Below are 23,146 nucleotides of genomic sequence, written 5' to 3' on the forward strand. Positions count from 1 at the left end.
CCAGATCTGGGCCACCAAGCTTGGCCCGAGGCATGGCCAGACCGGCAAAGAGCATGGCTTGCCAGGCTTGGGTCACTAAGCTTGGCCCGTGGTATGGCCAGACTGGCAAAGAGCACGGTTTGCCGGGCTTGGGCAACCACGCTTGACCCGAGGTATGGCCAGACTGGTAAAGAGCATGGCTTGCCAGGCTTGGGTCACCAAGCTTGCCCCGAGACATGGCCAGGCAGACAAGGGGCATGGTTTGCCAGGCTTGGGTCCCATATGGAACAGCATTCCAAAAATTGAATTCTCATGGGGAATGTTCCTTCACTAAATTTTTCGTCCTTTGATTCTCCTTCTTCCGAAGGTACCATTATTTCTTCTGAACATACTATTTCAGGGGAAAATATGCGTGGATATCACCGTATACCACACATTCTATGACAACAGCCCGTAAGATGGCGTGTTGAGTAGTCTGATTGTGGCAGTAGACATGAGTGTCGTGTGCGGCAATTTATTATTTTAATATTACTCTTTTACTATTGTAATATGTCTCAGAGTTCATATTCACGGGTTAAAAAATACAGACATTTTCATCAACTGAAGAAAAAAGAATCTGTAAACGTAGAAGGCGCTAAAGAAAAAACTCCGGATTACAGTGAACGCAATAATGCCGATGAGGAAGAGGTTAGTTTGCCAACAGCCAATGAAATAACTATCCGTAGTGGATCTATTGTGGATCAAATTAGTGGAGATGTCGATGTTCGACATCTCGATGATAATGCTAGTGCTTGTGGTGATAGTTGGTCGGGTGGTGATGGTGATTGTGGCTCGTATAAGCATCTTAATGATTGCATCAGTGAATCCAATAGCAGCGTTGGAGACAGGGATGAACCAATTCTTGGGGGCTCAGGTTGTGATGGTGATTCAGATGACATTGACAATGATTTCAACAAAGTATTCACTGACAGCATTGGAGACAAGAATACACAAACTCTGGACAAATTGGAACCGCGGGGAATGGAGCAAAAAATTAATCAATGGGCAGTGAAATTCAGAAGAGCTACAACAGCAGAAGCAATCGATGAATTGTTAGCCATTTTAAGAAGTGAAGGTTACACATCAATACCCAAGACTACACGGCAGCTTTTGCAAACTCCCCATTGCAGACACCTAACAACCATGAGAGGAGTTCATGAGATTCCAGGTGAATTCATTTATTTGGGAATCGCCTCGGGACTCAGAAAAATAATTTCAACTCAAATTTATCGAGAAAACGACATTTCTCTTCTGGTTCATATTGACGGTATGCAGGTATACCGGAATGCTAAGAAGGAAATTTGGCCAATTTCAATAAAAATACAGCATCCAAATTACACTACCAAACCCTTTGCTGCCGCGATTTATTGTGGGGATGGGAAACCATTATCAGCCACAGAATTCATGACTGATTTTGTTGAAGAGGCCAATGAACTCCAAGAAAATGGTTTGCGCATTGATGACAAGGTTTTTGAGGTGAAAATTGTAGCAATAGTGGCTGATTCGCCAGCTCGAGCATTCATTTGCTGCCACAAAGCTCCTGGAGCCTTCTATGCCTGTGGAAGGTGTTTCACCAAGGGCATTACAGTAGGTTGTGGAAGACGAGGAAAACGCATATATCCAGTGACCAATGCAAATTTACGCACTAAAGTATCCTACGAGACGCGAGTTCAACCAGAACATCATTATGAAGGTTCTGTGTCCCCGCTGCTCTCTTTGGATAGATTCGATCTGACAAAACAAGTGCCATTAGATTTAATGCATTTATTCTATTCTGGTAATATGAAATGGCTGCTGGATAAATGGCTAACGAGAAGTTCAGCCCAGAGGATCAAATTAGCTGATGTTCGTCGGCTTGATGGTATTATGAGGTCATTAAAAGCCGATATCCCTATTGAATTTCAAAGGAAAGAATTTGATGTGAATAATATCTCAAGATGGAAAGCATCACAATTCAAGTTTTTCCTTAATTATTGTGGTATCGTCGTGTTACAAGATTTCTTACCGAAACCTTTACGTTGTCATTTCTCATTATTTGTCTTTGCTAGCAGAATTTTAAACAGTAAGGAATTCGTTAAGGATTTGAGTGAATATGCTGGATCTCTGCTAAAAATTTGTTTCGAGACGTTACCTGATGTTTATAATGATGAAGGGGCTCAAGTTCTCAGTTGGCATAGTATCATCCACGTTGCTAATGATGCCCAATACTTTAAAATTCCTCTGAATGAGCTCTCAGCGTTTTGGGGAGAGAGTTACATTGGTTTATTTAAAAAACTCGTTCATTCTTCGATAAAACCACTCACACAAATTATCAACAGACTAACTGAGATGGAGTCTGGAGGAACCATGGTAATTAATCAGAAACACATACTGAGTGATTGGGTTATCGCGAGAAAGCCTACAACGATGATAATTGATGGGGAAATTCATTTAACATCAAATATGATCAACATCAATGGTCTAACCTTGACGACAAGTCATCCAAATAACGTGGTACTCCTAGATATTGAGAAAGTTTTCGTAATTTCACAAATTCTCGTTAAATCAGGAAAATCCAAAATTTGTGATGATCTTACTGGTATATATATTTTCGGACACCAGGAAAGTAGTAGGGAAGAGGCGTTTAGTTATCCAGACTTTTCCAGTCGAGTAGGAATATTCTACATTAAGTCCTGGGCAGCTGAAATGACATGTAAGAAGGCACACAAAATTAAACACAAATGTGCTTTATTAAATGTAACTGGACGACAATACGCCATATCCCTCCTCCACTAGAAAATAACGTAAAAATTGTTCGCATTGTGAAATGCAGTTTTTTTTTGGTAAGAGGGTATATGAATGAGGGTATATGTTTTAGTTGAACTCGTGATTAAAATTGTGGAAGAAACAAACAATTTTATGTTTTAAATCAACAATCGACATGAAAATCCGATCATCGAGGTCGTTAGAAAATTTCAATAGTGGAGTCGTTACATGCAAGTGGGACATAAATCGGTTAGATCTGGCGTCCGTGTACATAACCTTTCATAATTGCTCGTATCATCCGTTTATCGGGCTTTTTGTCTCAAATTCGGATTTCACCAACTAAGTTGACGGTAAATTACAAGAAGTGAGAATTTAATGTGAATTAAATGTGTGTTAAGTGTTTGACAGATATTTGTGATATAATCGTTTTGAAGGAATAGTGGCGCTAAAAAAGAAGCATCAGTGGGGTGATGACAAAAAACCGTTCAAAACACATGGAAATAGAAACGCAATTTTTTCTGTTAAATAATAAGCTATATGCATCATTCTGCAAAGTTATCAGTTTATATGAAACTACTCGAAAACACCAGGTTCAATTGTACGAATCGTGATTTTTTTTCATAACCTAAAATGTCGGAAACCTCACATCCATCTCGCGATCCAAAAAATCTCAGCGAACCATTCGCAGTCATCGAATTTCTCGAGAAAAACGAAAAAGGGCTACCATGCATTGATTTGGTGCCGAAAAAATGGTTTAATAGTGCAGAAGAAGACACCTGTAAATTCCCACCGACAACTGAATATCATCTACTTGACGACTACTTGGAAAAATTGCACTCGCCCAAGGACTCTTGGCAAAGTTATCCATTTTGCTTCATCACCGGAGCAGGTACAAAAATTGAAATGACTCCACTTATAACTTGATGAATTGCTCGATGGGTTCATTTCAATATTAAAGGATCATATGTTGATTGTGTTCAGCTGATTTGGATCAGGGTCGCAGAAGATTAAAAAAGGCCCAAGTAACTCTCAACTGTGAGACAACCGATGGTGAAAATGATCGAAAGGGGGGGAGGTCCGAAACTTCCTCGAAAGCAAAAATTTCAGCAAAACCCTTAACTGCATCAAAGTCTCAACTAAACAACATCTTTAGTACTAAAATCCCGATTCCACCTAGAAATCAAACTCCAAAGTCTGGTAAGTCCTGTTAATATGAAGTAAAAGTCAATTATCAACAATTATAACCACTCTTAACCCCAATTATTCATCCCCAATTTATTCAACTCTCGTATTTAACATCAAAAGACCCATCGTTCCCTAAATTGGGAATTAGATTGACCGAATTTTTGAAATCTTTTACAAAATAAATATTAATTATGTATCTGTGCAGTCATTACATGTGTATTTGTCTCGAAACATCGTTTTAAGAGAGAATCGCATTGAATGATTTTATAAGAAAATTTTTATTATGTTGTGGTCGAAAAATATTAGGTTATTTTTTTTTATTGCAATTCTTTACTCATCAAAAAATTGAGTCGCTAACAGAAATCACTACGTGCGAACAAGATAAAGTGGAAAATTTATGATTTACACTTGATATGATTGTTTATACATAAAAGCATTGGAATGTTGAGGGGACGAGAAACGTTCCATTTTTCCCCACCATCTCTTATGTAGGAAAGCATTATAATTCTGTTGTGAAGAGGTAAATCAAAGTGAACATCTACGGAAAATGGTAAAATTTTGATAGAAACCTTTTTTGTAGGAGCGATAGGTTCTACAAAAAAAATATTTTTTCAAATGCATGCATTCTTTCCCCACTTTGAAATAGCTATAAAAAACAAAGGCTGGAGACAACTTACGTTGTGTTACTACTTCACTACAAACTTGTAAAATTTCGTAGGTATACAAGCAAAACCAAAGACAAGATTTCAAAGCATTTACCAGAGTGGATCTGACTCTGAAGACGAAAATCATGATTGTCTTATAGCTAATCCTGAGGAGATTCGAGCCTCAAAGGCTCAAAATAATTCTGGCTTTTTGCAAATGTCGAGTAAATCGCGATCTGTACCAACAGGTAATAAATCAATTTTGAGGTAATATGGGACTGTAGCACGTAATTCTAAGTTCGTGTTAATTAAATGATCCGGGCAGGGATAAATCATCATTTTCAATAATTTCCAGGTGCATGTTTATCATTTAAACAGCGGTCAAGGAAGAATATTACTTTGCTTAAAGACGTCGAAACTGATGAATCTGAGAGCAATGATTCCTCCGATGGAATTCTGCAGTCACCTACAAAATCGATGGACTCAGCGAGAAATACAAGAAAAGAACTTCATTTGACACCTCCTTCACCACTAGTCCATAACGCTTCAGGTAAAATCGGCTCGGATATTCCATGACCAATCATCGGCCAAGTTCCTCCCGCATGAAAAAATTTATATTTATAAATATTTGAAAATGGTCCAATTTATATTTTGAACATTCTTTACAAAATTCGGAACTTATATAGAATTAGATTATATTATATATTTTTGGTGGGGGCTTGGGTAGTTTTTTTTTCATCTGATGCTGCTACCCATCAATTTATATCGTTTGGTCCTCCTTTAATTTCATAAGGTAACCGAAAAAGGCGTGCATCGTCTACTACACGCGCTGAAGACGGATTGAATTCGATTGTGAGCCCAGGAACTCCAAAAACTTCACGATCAATGATGGTACACCCTGCTAAGATGCCAAAAATGCTGGGACCACAAAACCAGTTGTCATCTAGTCATTATGCTGATAATGAACGTCGAATCCTGAACTCCCTTCGAGATTACTTTGATCAGCAATTAGATGAAAAGCTCGAAAATTTAAGACGCAGGATGGCTTACGATTTAAAGCAGTCTATGAATGAGCTCAAGACCACAATCATTGGCACTAATCTAGCCCCAGCTTCTGGTCCTAGCTTGCTTGAAATACAGAAGCAGATGTCTACGCCACTACCATTTGAAATGGATGATAAGTTCCAGGAATACGAAGCGATATTGACAACGGACCCAAATCTCGTAGAAACACTGGTAATATATCTGAAATTGATCGTTTTTCTTCTTTTTTATGTAAAATCAATAAATTGGGCGGTGACACATGCACTGGGTTCGTTTTCTGGTGATGAAAAAATCTTTCATCACCGGGACTCAAGTCTACGTCACTGGAACGCTTTGGTTATAGAACCAACCCGCTGGCGATGAGCCCAAAGATGTCTTCTCATGTTCATAAATTCAAAAAAATTTCCCTTCTTTTATTTTTAGCGATTATTCATGAGAGTTTTGATAAGCAATAAAAAAGAGATGAAAATATGTGTTTCCACTATCCTATCTGCGGTTCTGAGGAAGACAGTGTCACTGCACTATTCTGGTTACGGAAAGGAAGCTGGCGGAAAGAAAAAGAAAAATTTTTATAACACTACAGTATGCAAAGTGCTGATTGATGTGATAATTGAGGTAATAGGATCCAGCACTGATGAGAAGAAGATAATGTCAGAAGTAAGTACTTGGTTGTCACGTTCTGGCGATCGAGAGGGTGGGGGTAAGGAACGACAACGCGGGTCAAGTCATCATAACGAGAATAATTCAGTTTGTTCCTTTGATACCAATCGATAATACTTCATTTTTCCGGGATAAATGGAATTGTAAAATCACTGTGTTAATATGACTCCATTAATTCATTTTCGTAATTGTATTAGTTGTGATATTCTTGATAAAAGGTACGATTAATAGGAAAAGTTTATATTATCAATATATTTTTATCGCGAGGCGTTTCATTGGGCAGAATATATATTAATATATGAATATTGTTTAGTATTCGGCTGTCATTGAAGTATTAATTATATTTATTATATTTCTCCTGGCGAGGTCGGAAATCCAGAAGATGGAAATAACAATTGGAAAATGTGATGTATCTTAGCATAATAAAGTATTTTCTATGTCATTTCCTCATAAGTTAGATCACGGGAATAAATATCCGTTGTTGGTTCAGGGATTAAATATTATGTCCAAAAGTTTAAAGGGAAAAATAATAAGTGGATTTTTAATTTTTAAGAAAAATTCTAATGAAAGTAATTTCAGCCATTGAGAGCTGTTTTCAGTATTTGGTGATTCAAGTCAAATAATATTTATAAGGTTGAAGTTTCACAATCGGACTGCGTCCATATTCCCCAAAGATTTCAAATTTAAGGGTTGAAATTAATTAGTTATATGTAATCCTATCCAAGACTTTTTTATATTTCTAAGTTTGTTTGAAAGAGTGAATATAATAAGCAATATTATATAGAACTAGCACACAATCAATGCAACTAAATATCATTCTATGTTCCGGAGTTGCAGATGGAGAAGACATTATTGTAAAAAAAGGACGTCTTTCCGAGATGAAAAAATAATTCTTATCAGGATAATTCGTATCAGCAATTGTCTATGGATATAAGAATTAATTCTTATCATCCATAGCGGAATAAATTATCCATAATATTGCTATTATAATGACTGTTTTCATGCTTGAATTGAAGCACGATAATTTATCAATTCTAAACTACTAATTTAAAAAATAACATTGGTGCGTTATTTTGTTGGATATTTTGTTAATACAATCTTCGAATTCTGAAGACTGACTGCTAATATTATTAGATTGTAAGAGAGAGTTTATTAAGACTTAATATGGTATGTCGTATTAAATTTCGGATTCAAATGATCTACGTAGATTATTTATTTTAAAAGCGGATGAAAATAATCCACAAAAGATTTTTCTACAATTTATACCTGCAATCATTTTTTTGAGTTTTCATATTCTGTTCGCGGAAAAATCTCATAGTTGTGATTATCTTTCATGAAAATTGGAGATACAAACACTGCATATCTTTAACTGTTCAACCAAAATCGGATGAAAACATGTACTATGTCGATAGGAGGAAAAAAGTTTTTGATTGGCTGAGTTTTTTTGTCAATAGATTTAATAAATTTAAATATAAGTTTTGTCACATAATAAAACTGTTTTCTGTATAATGTTGAAGGTAATAAATACATGTCTGCTTATCAGATATACCGTTCATATATTTATTGGTGATTCTGAACCCAATACAGGCAACGGTTGGAGCCTGGCCACAGCTCTGGTCGTAAATCTGGGCCAATTTCGGGCCGAATGGTCAGCCCAGAATGCGGCCAAAGTTCGGCAATAGGTCTGGGCCAATTTCGGGCCGAATGGTAAGCCCAGAGTGCGGCCAAAGTTCGGCAACAGGCCTGGGCCAATTTCGGGCCGAATGGTAAGCCCAGAGTGCGGCCAAAGTACGGCGACCGAAGTCTGGCCAAAGTTCGGTCCCAGGCCTGGCCCCGTGTTATCATCCCAGGGTCTAGCCAAGTTCGGCGCGAGTTTGGCTGGAGCCCGGGTGCCGAGCTACGGCAGCTCGGCGGCCGTGCTTGTACCAAGGTTGGCCCATTCGTTTTTTCCTACCTGGGATCACAGTGTCCAAACCAGGAAGAAAATCGACACGCATGTGTTTGTCAGATATACAAGACCTAGACGCGTAGGTAACCAAGAGTTACATGGCGTCCACGTATCAATCACAGTTCACCGGGCAATAAAGTAGTACTCTGGGTGATAGCTACCCGGTGAGGGCAACGGAAAAACATTGAAAATTTCCATTATGCACGAACCAAGGGGTATAAACGAGGCGAGTGCGGTTTTTATCGTGAATTTACCTCATGTTGGCGAATTCGTGTTGCAAGAGAACAGCTAACCTATCTACCAACAGCCTTCTTTATTTCGTCTTTATATGGGATATAATTAATCCCTGAATTTTCAGGGTCTTGGTGATGGCTGTTTCATTAATTATAAATTAATCTTGAGTTGTTGTCAGTTTTGAGAAAAACTATCTATAATATAATATATAGTTGATGTTGGTCTACATAAATGAAAAAAAGATTTTCAGATTATTAACATTCCTAGTAGCACATCAGAGTAACATAAAGTATCATTCCATCTCATCGGATTTTCGTGCAAATACAATCCGACAAATATTATAATATCCAAGTACTTATCCATATTACAATCCCCCCTGGCCGCCAATTCATGCTTCCCTCCCTTCCCTTTCCCCTCCCTGATTGCAATACAATTGATCAACTAAGATAGAAAGAAAGAACCCGAGCGCTTCGAAAACCCATCAAGTAAATCATAAATAAGATTTTTTCCCTCGTAAAGCATCATGTAACATAAATATGTACTAATGTAAATGATAATCCACAAAAAAATCAGTGGCAAGTTGATTGAAATAACTGGTATGGGCGTTGTCTCGTGAAAAATTTATACCCCGGCTCTCTCACCGGCGGTGAACACGAGACAAAGAAAATCCGGATTGTATGTCGATGTGGGAGGCTAGACCCCGGTGAATTCAATGGAAATAACTTTACAGACAGTCACTATCTGTCCCTCTGAATAGATAAGAGACAATCCCTTGGCATTATTTATCCCTGTTATCCCTTTACCGTCTACTGACAATCCGGAAGCCGATAGCTTTTATCCTCGGTATTTTTTCTTCAATTTTTTCAATTTTGCACCGTGTCGCGAGTTTTAATTAGTCAACTTCACTGAGACTGGAATTTTCATACGCCGGTAGTTACGGAGACGAGAAAGAGGGTGTTTGGTGGAGGAGGTCTTCTGTTTATCGGACGAGAGGATGCTTCGGGTTATTCGAGACGTTATCAAAGGAAGACCGCTGTATGGTGGTCATTCGATTTCGAGATTTTCCAGTTTGTCGATCCAATTAACGGGCCCCCAGGCAGCCTCGTTGGAGTGATTACCACTCCCTTCATGTTATTTTTTTGAATTATGAGATTATAATGTTAGCGGTATTTGAGGAGAAGTTATGTAAATTATGGAAAATATGTATTGTAAAATATAGGAGATATCTATCGTCCATTTTAGATGATTCAATTCATAATAGAACAAATACTTAATAACCATTATTTCCCTCCCCCTTTTAGAATCAGAACAATTTGGAGATGTTGAAAATAAACAGAAGCCGATATTGCACGCGGTGAGCATGATGGTAAGTCAGTTGTAAAATATTTCACTGCACACCACGATGTATAATAAATGTTTATGACGGTGCACAGTCTGTTGTCGCTGCGGGCGTGCTCTCGCCAGAGAGACCTCCAGCGAGTTGTATAACCTGGACCTGAGCGTGAAGTCAAATAAACATGTACGCACATGCAGTTTGTCGATACGCAGAGAGAATTCTATTCGACAATGAAAGCACCGCAGGCTAATGATGATTACTAAACTCAAAATAAGTCAGAATAATATAAAAGATGAGCCATGTGAATTGGGTCGATGAAAACGCGCGGACTTTTCAAATTATTTATTATGTATCTGCTCTCGAAGATTAGGCACTGATGCACATTCTTACACCTTACCTCCATAAAAAAAAAAAAAAAAAAAAAAAAAAAAATAATACCAAACTTGCAAGTGGATAAAGATCGAAAACTGATTGTTTTATCCGGCGATTTTCGTCGTCTCCCGGAAATTAACATGATCGACCGGCAAAATTGCCACGTAAATTCCGTAGCCGCGTCGGCGTGTGCGCATGCAAGCCAAAGGGAGAAGAGGATAAAAATGAAGGAGAAGACATCAAAAGGGCCTCTAGGGGTACACGACCCCTTGGGCCATGACGAATGCCAGCAGATTCGTTGTGTTATCTAAACGAGCATCTTAAATTGCGTCTCAAGGATTCGACGTGCCTCCTCCACACACACCTCTTTCTTTCAACGAGGAAAACAGAATAATAAATACTGTCAAATAATTTTTTATTTTAATAAAAAATTCTTAACTAAGAACTAAAGAACGAAAAATATTTGAGTGATCTTTCGAATAGCTAGGAAAGTCGCAGCAGCAAGATTAGCTATTTATAAATCCATTATCCCCTCAAATTTCATTGGATACCCATAACCTCATGAATCAAGTGCATAAACACCCATTAAATAAGCCACTTATCGACAAATGCCCGATTAAAAATTTTTATGCCACCGCTAAACTCAATTTGCCTCGGCCAACCAATTTTCCTGGACTAATGCATAGCTGGCTAACGACTGAAATACCAGGAGCTACGGCTGTCATTACGAATTCACCGTCTGGTCTCACTTAGATGGTAATAATTTCCGATCGAGAAATGTGAAAAACCAACAAACAAAGCATAAAAGAGGCGAGTTGTCGTGCGTGCGCTGATTGCGCACTGTGGCGACAGTTCCACCCATACAAGGATTTCATCGAGAGAAAAAGAAAAAAAGGGGCAAGTCAGAGAAATTTCAAGGCCGACGGATCGAATCAATCGGAGATGGCGAGGGCAATTTGATGGAGGAAAAAATATCTTCGATATCTTCGAGAACAGGAAATCGACACACAACTAGCCCAAAACGGGACTCAATGGGAGGCGGGGGTAAAACCAAATAATATGAGCTCAATCGCTCCTATTTCCCTTTGGAATTAATTTTTTTTTCTCGGGCGAGTCACTATGCAAGACATGATGGGGTAAAATCGTTGGCAATCATCGGCTACTCCAATCGACAAAAAAAATATCTACATCGATAGATAAGGCATTTTATTAATAATGAAGCATTAATTTAATTAAGAGAGAACTTGGAATGTCATTCTGAATAAATCCAATGGCCAACGATCATCACCCACTTCTCGTCGCCCTTTCCCTCATTTTTTTATTTCTCTTTCTTTTACTCGGTGGGCTCCATTAGCCTCCCCCAGCTTGTAATTTGCCGTGCCGAATGTTAATGGACTTGGGGGATGCTCATTGCGACGCTTTCTGAGGTAAACCAAATAAATAATACAAAATGAATGAAAATGTCTAATGAAGAATGGGACAAAAGGAAGAATAAACAAATTGGAGGAGGGAGTTTATAGAACATAATCGTCACAACTTGTATCCATTTTACATCAGTTTGAAAGAACAGAAAAATATTTGTCTTTCACCAATGGAATAAATCAACGAAAGAAAATTTTTAAAAATATTGAATTAACGAAATGGATGGGATAACTGGTCCACAGGCCGATAAAAATCGAAAAAATTGTCTGAACAATAAGAAGAATTGATGAAGCGACAGGAGAGGAAACCGTATCTGGGTATGAGAGGTGGTTGAACGAGTGTATAGAGAGATCGGGGGCTCTTCCCACGTAGATTGTGTGACTGCGGGTCCAGGAGGCTGTGTGTGCACCGTTTTGTTGTGCTCTGTGATCCATGAACGAGTGAGAAAACAAGTGATGAGGAGGAGAATGAGGGAAAACGCCTGTGGTGCAGACGGCACTATCCGGTTACCCCTATACTTAGCCCCGACAAGAGCCCGGGGTTCGTCGAACCCTCATTAAGAGACGTGATTAGAGAGGGGACACCTGGATGCACTCTCATTGATGAGTTTTCATTACTCAAATACCAAGAAATCACTTTTTTCCTTGCAACGTCATTTTTTTACCAAATATTCACATTGGAAAAAATTTTAGCGAAAAAAAAATATTATCTGTGATTCTTTATCAATGAAATTCATTTCCGGATCTTTCCAAGTAGAAATAATAAATTGAATTAAAGAACCAACGTATATTTTAATTAATTGATGAATAAAGAAAAATTACATTGAATGTCTTATGGGGTAATTTAAAATTAATAAATTGTTAAATAATTTTTTCAATGTTTAGGTTCATTCCCACGGAATTCCACGTAATCTGTGGCTTCGGGAACTCATAATATAATGTTCTCCGCCACTTTATTTATGTATTTCAACAATATTTTCGTGTCTAAACTGCGCATGCAATGAGTGAAAGCATTTCAGGGTACAAGAGAGTTCACCTCTTTTTGCCTGCTTTATCTCTCCCCCCTGTCACGGGTATCGGGTGAGGGCCACTTGAAGCCACTCGACGATTACGTTTCCATCCCGTGTACACGTGGAGAAAGGAGCGCGGGGGAGAGGATTTTTCGATGGGGAATTTGTTGGCGGGGTGGGGCTGAGACGAAGGACAAGGGTTCTCACGGAATGGGGAGTTTATTTTTCTATCACTCCTACGCACTTAAGGGGAGCGTTTGCCTTGCTGATAAGGTAATGGGCCTGCGGGTGAACAGTGTGGTCTTAAGAAGGCGCTGGAGGCTTTTATATTTTCTTTATTTTTTGGAAAAATTTGGAAAACACAGAATGATGGATTTGATAAATCAAGAAGTGTATTGATTGCACAGACAATCAAAAAATCAATGCAATATTTACTTTTTCAATAGGGAAATTTTCTGAAATTTCAAAGAGCCATTGAGAGCAATAAAAACTTGGGAATTTTCATCATGTTACAGGCATATCGCAAAGGAATGCAATGAATTTTATTGACTTGTCGACTTACTCACATTTCCCTTTTAAATTTCCCTAAATATAAATAAAAATAGCGACCATGGGAAATAAGACACCTCTTCAAATAAAAATTTTCAAGGCCCAAGCATTGGTAATACGATACGACGGGCTGGGGATAACCGAGAGAATTAAGGAACTCAGCCGAACGTGATGATACGCTGAGTGAAATCGATTTTGCGCCAAGGGGGTCGAGACGCGAGTCGATCGAATGAGATATAGCGGGGTTAATTATCGAAAATTCATCGGCTATTCGGTGCGGATGTTGTGTCCTGAGAGAGGCCCAATTAGGCCAAAGAGAGACGGCATCTCGCGAGAGATCTTGGGGTTCGCGCGTCTGTCGGCCACGTGTGGGTATTTTTGATGGGCAAGAAGTGCCGACGTATTCTTCTCAGCGCCTTCATTCGGTGCCCACAGGCCAATTTCATTTCTTTACACTTTGGCAATCGATAACTGGACCCCTTCATCTGTATTTCAGATTGGCAAAGGAGAAGACAAATTCTTCAATGAATTTCGTCAAATAAAAAAAAATCAGGAAATTGAAAAAATATATATGTTCCTATATATAAAACATATAATGTAACATATATAAGTAAAATTAAAATTATAATATTTAAAAGAATTTGAAGCATCACAAGAACTTTTTTCTCACAATTAGTCAAATAATTAATGACATCTTCGCACATGCGACGTGACTGTTCCCATAAAAGTTATTTTGGGTACCAAATGTATCGACTCTGTTTACGATATAAAGTCACTTAGAAGTCCCCTCTCCCCACCCCAGCCAACCATGTGCCGTCATTAAGATTTTTTTCCGTTTCCCCATTCTCCGAATGTGTCTTCCCTCCCGGAGTCAGTGTCTCCCTTCTTTTTAGGGATTTTTTTCCTCTCAGTGGTTTGGGGGGAGGGAGGGGAGACAAAGAAGGGTTCCATTTCGAGTCGTAAGTACCAGGAGTTAACGCTTCCGTCGGAATCGTCGTGGGTGACAAAGTGCCCCGCCGGTAAATGCAACAGGTCTCGAATGTTATTATGAGACTTGGGATTCCCTCTATCTCTTTCTGTCCCTCTCTCTCTCTCTTTCCATGTGGATTCTGGAGTATGCACATGTACACTCAGTGGTCGCATCGTCACAACAGATTTTGGGGATTCACTTCATTTTTGAAACATTGAATGTTTTTTAAAGATAAACATCTTGTTAAAAAACATTCTCTTGCAGTCCAGCAACAGTAGTACGTAGGTGTTTTCTACCGAGGAATGGCCGTTGAATAAACGCACGATGAGAATCGAATGCTCATTTGACCTCACGAGTCTCCATGTCAACGAGTCTTAACTCCGACTATTGGAACATGAGAGGCCTAAACTATCATGCCACTAGCCTCCGAAAAAAATCAAATGATCACTCATCACCAGAAAAATTTCACTGAAATTTCAAACCATCTGGCTACTGAGTATTTAAATGAATTAAATTGCGAAATAGAAATAAATCACATAAAATGAATCAATTGAATTGACTTTTTAAATAAAAATCTTCCACTGTTTTATTTCCACTTAAAATTTCACCAAAGTGATATGGCCGGATGAATAGAGAGGCGAAAGGAGGGAAGAGACGTGCAAATAAAAGCCCCTGGATTCTATTAGCGACCCCCCGAGTGTCTTCTTATTTTCTATGTATTTTTTATTCATTTCTATTTCAAGAGGATGCAAAGCAACGACATTGAGATCCAGGGGAGATGCAACTGGCTAATCTCTCTTCGTTTCCTCCCACCTCCTGCGGTTTCTCGGTTCTTTTCTCTGAAGCACAAACTTCCCTCTCCGCATGTTACCTCCCACCCCCTCGGTAGTAGATGTCAGCTTCTTTTTGGCGTCTCCTCTCTTAGCAGCCGACAAGAGCCTTTGGAGCAATTACCCAGTCGCGGTTTTTGTGCTCTTTTCCCCCCAATTTACCCCTCTGTCACTCTCCTCCCCCTGCGGCACCTTATCCACCCTCGTGATCCCGCCTTTTCTCGAAACTCATCAAACTTGATTTTTCATTGAAATTCCGCGCAAACCGCTTTTCGGGAGATCAATTAATAATAATGGTGTCGTCAAATACTCAACATGACGACAAAAAAAAAATTAAAAAGGGACTTAATCCAATAAATGGAATAATTTAATTCCACAGATGTCGCAACTCCATCCCAAAAAAAGAGCCGTAAAAATCGCGAGAATTGAGGACACGAGTCGATGGGCACGATCTCTGCGTTATATTCATTATCCCCCTCCCCCTCCTACCCACGACGTTGCAATTTAACGCGACGATAGGGTCATTATTCCTGCACCAATGGACCTTCAATTACACGCGTGTGGTACACGTCTACATGAATGCTCTACCTGTATGGTATTAACTAGAATGAGTGAATCGTTTATACCAAGCGTTGAGTTGAGGCCTCAAATAATTTCTCACTGAATAATAAAAGCAAATCAGTTTAATGATCATGAGATTAAACAAACAGATATGAAAATATTAAAGGCAATGGTATAATTGTATTGATTGAATGACGATAAATTGCAAGCTTTATTATAAATCAATCATGCATGAATATGTAATATATAATCGATGATTAATGGAAGTGGATCCAACAAGTAAATAAAAAATTGAAATAACGAAAAAGTCAGTGGAATATTCAGACGAAATAATTTGACAGTGCAACTCGATGAAAAATACAAGCTAACACCGGCGGAAGGAAATTGAAAGTGTTAAATCGACGATAGTGACTGTACTTTAAAACCACAACAGCGCAGCCTAACGATCTCGTATAACCCACCCAGCACATACGTTATGTATATAAGCATTGGCATAGCGCAATACGTCCGGTCTCTGGGTGTACTGTGTACCCCCGGGGTCCCTGGCCGGTGATTACGCGAGACGATTGCGATGTAAATCGTATACCTACGTTCAATCACGTACACGAAGGACCTCAACGGCCTTCGACTGCACGCCTTAGGGGCGATACCAGTCGTGTACCTAGGAATATCGTACGTACTCCCCCAATGCCCCCACGTAGCAACCCCTTTCGACGATTATTTTTATTTTATCCCTCATCTTGTTCGAGGACTGGTGCTTCTTTTCTACCGCAAGTTACGAGCAACTACTACCGCGTGATCGTGGCATAAAATCATTTGGCTACTTCGTACCATCAAATCTACATGAGACTAATTGTACTTCCGTACTATTTTAAATTTAAATTTCATGTTTTCATTATTTTCTTTGCCTTCAACATTATTTCTTGAAAGCAGTAAAAAAGTCAACGTAATTTGTAACTAATAGTCATATTCTGATATTTATAATCAATTCCTCGGTGACATCAACAATTTTACTGAATTTTCCGGCAAGTTTGTAATTTAACGTCATTTATCCCGCAGGTACTAATTAAAAATTACAACTCTGTAATTATCCTTTCTATTTGTGATTAAAATCACTGACTATAAATCTATTACTTAAACGTGAACTAAATACAAATTATAAATGATATCATTATTGATATCATATCTCCCCCAAAAAATATTAAAAAAAAAAAAATTGAAAAGAAACAAATAATTTTCTTGAAGCCTAAAGCGTCACTTCTTCGGGTCCTCGGCAAGTGCTGGCACGAACCATTCCCCACGTTTCTTGCCCAACTTTTCCCAGTATCATTCCAACCCGAGACCTCCATAAGGCGACATTAAACGCAGGGAGGCCACGTCTCACCGAACCGCGGTGAATACCACTTTTTTCCTCATCAATACCATATCCTTCTCTCATCGATGCGCCCGCGACTCCACACGCCAGCATCTCTTCACTCACCAAGTTTCATCGCATCCCGTCTACATCGGGATGTTCCAGTTTATCGTTTCCCGTCATTTCACGCTTCGTTTCCTCACGTATAATTTTCATTATTTTTTTTTCATCAGCCTATCGGTCATTTTTCCCCATTGGGGAAACGGTCAGAAACGAGGAATTTGTCGTTACGATTCAACCTTTAGTAGTGAAAAATAAAAATAGTGATAAAAAATTCAACTTTTTTAGAAGGGTCTAATAGTAAAAAAAAAAAAATTTAATAATGTAGGAACTTCATGTGATCCAAATAAATTATTGCATGATGCCATCAACTATGTCCCCCTTGTCATAAACTCCTGACAAATTTGTCATTGCGATTAAAAAATTATTATTGAAAAGCGAAATGATGGGGAAAAAAGTGAAGTTGCCGAGGCACAAGGGGAAACCGGATCGACCTGGTCAGACACTTAGACGGCAGGACGCTCTGAGCTATCGGAAAAACACTGCTAAGGAGTCGAGGCACGCGTGGGAAACTCGGTGGTGGGAGACTGACTATTGCCATGAATTTCTTTCTTATTCAATCCACAGGGCATTGCGCGTGGATTCATGAATAATCCCTATGCCTCCCTGGAAAACGGATCAGTGACCTTTGAGCATTTAAAAGGAGGGAATAGGAATAAAACTAAAGCGAATGCCAGCCAGCGTAGGAGATGTTTGTTGATTTCGTTTGTTTGGGGTCAGAGCATGTAAGTCCAATTAATAGTCAGTCAGGCTAGCCATCGGCCAGGCCGTTAGGCGCAGCGATCATGCACTATGTACGTTCGGCCTCAATTAATCCTGCGATAATCGTGTGGAGGGAGCTTCCTCGGGGGCTATAGAGATGTTGGCGGTACTGCTGATATGAGTCGATGGATTTTTTTTTTTTTTTTTGGCTTTGATCGAAATGCTGGGTCAGGTGAGGGCAGTCAGGGGTTGATTAAACAGTTGTGGATTAAAAAAAAAAGTCAATTAAATACTCGATCAGAGAAAGGTCCACTGAACGATAATGAAGCCACCTTGCACTATGAAACCCTGACATCCGGAAATGACAGTGAACGCACAGTGGGCACCCACCCTCCCTCTCTTGACTCGACGGAGTAATCTAAAAATCCGGCAGTTTCTCAAGCTTTCACCGAGTCCAGCATCATGAGTAACAACTCGAGTAACAGACCTCGCCCCGACTCACCTATTCCTTCACTTATTTCTCCCGTCGCTCTTTATGTACACGATAACGGTCCTCTCGCGTATACACGTAAGTCCAAGTACCCCAGAGAGATGGAAGAAAAAATATTGCTGGTAAAAAAAAGGAATGGAAAGGTGGAGGAGAGGCAAAAATTTAGAACTATCGAGCGCTCTCTGGGCTTTGCTGGGGCAGCCATGCGAGAAGTGACACGGTGCTGCATACATACATATACCCAGAGTGTTTTCTCCGGGCGATTAGCTGTCGTGCCAATTTCTTGGGCGTGACCTGAGATATTAGGAGTGATAAGCGTTCAGCAAATATCGACTTGGTACTTCCAGACAATTCTAGTGATTTAGAAATTAATTTTTTCCAATTCAGATGAGTCAACCCTTATTTTACAATTCATTGAAATATCTTGAAAGTGGAGAAAAATAGGAAAGGGCACTCGATCATTTAAGAAATAATGAAAATAACGATGATGTATAAAGTATTTAATACTTGTGAAAAATGGGCGAAAAAGCTCAAATAATTCAGGTCACCTACATCACCAATGAATCACGTAGACATTGTGCTGGAATTCTAAGGCCTAATTCACCTATTCGATGAATAAAAAGAAAACGTGCTACATCGTTGTATCCGTATCACATGCCATATACTTCTCAGCGAGAAGTTGGCCGTGGAGTAAGAGGAGGGAAATACACTGTGGAGCACTCAAGGAGTTTTCGATATATCCCTTTGGCCAGTTGGGTAAGGGGTATCATTACCATAATCGCTGGGGCACACGGCATATGGGAGATGGCGCGCGGACTCACCGGGGGCCTAATCGCGATAATGGCCCACAGAAATCGGGCTCGTGACCGCAGAAATCGGAAAGTATCATCGCTATGAGACACTGCGGGAGAATATATAAACGACACAGCTCGCAGATTATGGCTTTGAGAATTGAGAGAAATGAGAGAGAGACAAGTTGTAAAAATTATCAATCGCTATGCTGTGCCCCTCTTATTGGGGGAGAAAATAGATATTTACGACTGCGGCAATTCAAATCAATCATGGATGATGGATTTGACGGTGTAGTGAGCAGGGAAATGAATATGGGGACGATGATAAGAAAAGTTCTTAAAACGTTTAGGGACTGTCATTCTTTTAAATAATTCATGAATATTCATATGATGAGAAATGAATTATCCCAATGACAATAATTGCAGTTTATTGAAGGAAAAATGGCAAACTACCACATTGACGGTGTCGACCTATGGTTTTTTTTATAGCACAGAATCAGACGAAAGGTTAAAACTTGTTTCTCAAGATGAAAAGAGAACAGAAAATGCGAAAATCCATTGGAGACCCCTCGAGGCCTCTTTATAATAACACGTCGAGGGGCCGTCGGGTATGCGGTGCGTCTGAAGGGTTCCAGTTTCGGTGTTTAGAGGATGGGATGCGGAGAACTCTACAGTCCTTCCTTTGAACTTCCATGAGGAATAAGGACGATATGGCCTTCACCAAGGAGGGTATCTGGACTCATTGCTGAACAGGTGAAGTGGAGATGCCATCGCGTGTGGAAAAAAAAAGCACAGAATTCCCTCGTCTAATTTATTTTTATTCTTTCCACACTGGAGATAATGCTCGTATACAGAAATGGTCTTTTCGGTGGTTACGTAGTTGCGGCTTCGAGGTCAGATACTTGAATGAAATCTCGTCAGGTTGGGAATGGCTTTTTTCGCCTTTTGGATGGAGTCCGCGGGGCATTATTTGGTAGCCCGGTAGTTGGAAATTATCTGGAGAGAAGGAAAAGGAGAAACTGGCACGCGATCCCCACTGGGGTGCCAGACTTGCTGAATGCAGTGGCCTGGCTGAAATCTCGATGTCGAAATTAAATCGATTTCAGGGGAATTTTTCGAGAGATACGGGCTTGACGAAAAAATTCTGAAATATTCGAGCTGAGGGTAGACAACATTCTGTTGTGTTGTCGTAAATCATTCCATAATTCCAATCGAACAATCATTCATTGGAATTTTCAAAAATATCTCAATTAAAAACACTCCCAAATAACATCTTTCTCGCACCAAGGCAAGACAATTTTATAGGGGTGCCTGTCGTTAAAAATTGTAGTCTCCAAACACCATGTATTTAATTCGAGTGAATCAGACCCCAAAATTATCAGATGCTGCTTTCGTACTCCTGTAATAAATATTTCACAGGGGTAGGAGAGAGCCCAAAGGAGATGAGGAACAGGAGCAAATGCTGTTAGACCAAGACTGGAGATTTCTCGCCTAATCATACCCGATGTTGGAAGGGAATTTAGCATGCGGGATCCCGGAGGGCATACGTCGACGTGTAATCAGCACGTTCCACACCCGTCTCCCTTGAATACCATCCTCAATGGCCGACAACTTCTCCAGGGTGCAAAAACTGACCCTCATTTGTTGCGAGAATATTATGCTGATTCCATGACTCACGCGTACGTATGACAATTGTAATAATCAAACTACGCATTGAAAATTTTTAAAAAAATTTTATAATCATTACCTTGGATGAATATAGTATGGTCATAAAATATGGGAATCGATTTTTTAAATATTTTCTATGCGAATTTGTTTTAGGAGGGAATAAAAAATGCAATTATATTCAAGTAATATTGCTCACGCACCCCTCCCCCTTCCCACCCCCTTAAGTTCCACACTCCCTACAACAAATCCAAAAACCAGTGATCAAAATTGACGAATGCATTTAGTTTCCTTGATGGCAATTATCGCTGATTCCGAGGCGGTTCAATCTCTTTTTCGTTATTTTTAGGTCCACTGCAGATGCCTGTCGACCCCCCCCCCCCTCCTGTTCTTCGGCTCCCTAACTAGAGCATCGTCCATTCATCCCTTTAATTCTTGATTATTGCTCTCTGCCGTAAATTCGTATTCCCGCGGAGGTTCGAAAAAACTTCTTGTCCAGTGGCTGGACAGCACCACCACCTGCTATATACACCTCACTCAATTATTTAAACCGATTCTCTCCGCCAATTTTCGATTTTATTTTAACATTGGAAAGCCCTCAATCACGCGGAATGCTCTTAATTGTCTTTAATTATCACTCGAGGCAGTGAGTTTCGGTTTTAAATTCAGTTTCTCCTCTTTGAATTCGTTTACTCGAGACTCGAAATGGACGAGACGTACACGGTAGTTGTGCATAAAATATCGAGTTTACAGTGTCATTTTTCGCCACTTAAACTCACTGGGGCAGTTCAATCTGCGGTTTTAAAAGGACCGGAGGTCGATGGAGAAATGCGATATGGGGGGGGGGGGGGTAGATGATGGAGAAATGTTGAATTAACATTTGAATGTAAACCGTCTCTTCCAAAATATTATGTTTATTTCAATTACCGGCTGGGATGGACGGTAATAAAGATGTCTCCTCGTGAAAAAAAAATTGTCTGAAAGTGTTAATCCATTAACAAATGCTAAATGATTTTTGAAAAGCACTTCTCTCCAGAAGAAAAACACAACGACTGTATGTCCCTCATATTCGCATTGGCAATAAGCACATGCATGCGAGGACAGTAAGTGGACAGGAGTCCCATCGGTATTTGCGCAAAAGTTGTGGTGAAAAATAAAACGTCTCCGCTAAATAAAAGAGTTGAAGAGAAAAAAAATGCCTCGTTTCTCTTCTCTCCTGTATTTCTTGTTTTTCGGGGAGTCCAGGTACATTCAGAGGTTTTGCAGGGAGAGGAGGGATGCTACCGCCTATGAGTGGCCTACCCAGTCGTTCTGCAAAGCAAATAACGCCTGGTATATACGGTAGATGCTCAAGTTGTGCCTACCGTTTGCAATTTGCATGCTCCGTTTCGACGCATTTTCTTCAGGGGGCCGGCTGCTTTTTTTTATCACCGATTCCCTCTGGTTTTCTCTCTTTGTACATAACCCGTCGACCTTCGGAGATTCCGCGAGTGATTCTGGGATGAATGTCGTGAACTCAGCGAGAGAGCTACATAAATTTTGTGGCGATGAAAGAATGTGACTGAGTGACGGAAAATTTTTGATAACTTTCAAGGATTATGATGTTTTCTCGATTTTGCCAGGCAATTTAGTTAGAAATTTGAGTATTTGATCAATTGTTACATTTTTTTTACATCCTGGGGAATAATCTGACATTTTAAAAATAATTCACATCAATTTCCCATTATTCTCTCAATTTAGTGACGATTCTAATGGAAATTCCGTGATTACTTTCTTCCTGCCATCGAGCCAATCGACCGTGTCCCCCCTACAATCATTATTTAATTCAGCCAACTCTATTTTTGCTATTTTCAATCACCAACCACACCTGAATCATCCAGTCTCGCGGAAACTCCGACTCTCAACAAATGAAATTCCTAGGGAGATAAATGAAAAAGGGAAAAAGAGAAAAAAAAATTGAACGAAAAATCGACAGTGAATTTTTACCCCGGAGAGATGAGTGAAAAGCCAGTGGTTAGAGTGAGATGGCGACCAGGAATAATGGGTAGGCGCTGAGGGTGAGGGGCGGGGAGTCTGTCCCCCAGGGGTGGGGATCCAAGGCGCATGCGCGGCATGCGTGGGAACGTCGCGCGCCCGGGACACAATCTCTCGCGGATATGCGCTGCTTCTGCATTGCCGATTCCACCCGATGTTGCCATCAAGTATTACGGAAATCCTCGATTTAGGGGGAGAGGGAAGATTTAGACAGGGTTTCCCAATGGGCCTTCATCCCCCGTAGGATCATACTTCAAAGGGATTTTTCCGATTTTTTTTTGAGAAAATATGGAGAATCGAGTGACTGAAGGGAGGCTGCTGTCTCAGTTGTCCCTCGAATCCATATGTAAATGTTAAATAAAATTCAATTTTTTAAAATAGCTAAAATGTAGAATAATAAAGTGCCAAAGCCTGATCAGCAAAAAATTGAATGGTGCACGTGCGGGAGAAGTTTGCCATCTGT

At 39.8% G+C, this 23,146-nt stretch overlaps 2 protein-coding genes across 3 annotated transcripts in view; one reads left to right on the forward strand and one right to left on the reverse strand.

Moving 5' to 3' along the window:
- The window catches only part of LOC135165881 (neurogenic locus Notch protein), a 110,732-nt gene that overhangs the window by 69,901 nt on the left and 17,685 nt on the right, over positions 1-23,146 (reverse strand). The gene's annotated exons all lie outside the window — the stretch shown is intronic.
- Positions 3,393-6,960, forward strand: LOC135165891 (uncharacterized). The gene is made up of 6 exons (XM_064127671.1): positions 3,393-3,652; positions 3,745-3,960; positions 4,667-4,840; positions 4,948-5,142; positions 5,386-5,828; positions 6,060-6,960. The coding sequence occupies exons 1-6, from the start codon at positions 3,394-3,396 to the stop codon at positions 6,408-6,410; spliced, it is 1,638 nt and encodes a 545-aa protein (XP_063983741.1). The 5' UTR covers position 3,393; the 3' UTR covers positions 6,411-6,960.

Source organism: Diachasmimorpha longicaudata, chromosome 9 (genome assembly GCF_034640455.1).
Source record: "Diachasmimorpha longicaudata isolate KC_UGA_2023 chromosome 9, iyDiaLong2, whole genome shotgun sequence".
NCBI classification, from domain to species: Eukaryota; Metazoa; Arthropoda; class Insecta; order Hymenoptera; family Braconidae; genus Diachasmimorpha; species Diachasmimorpha longicaudata.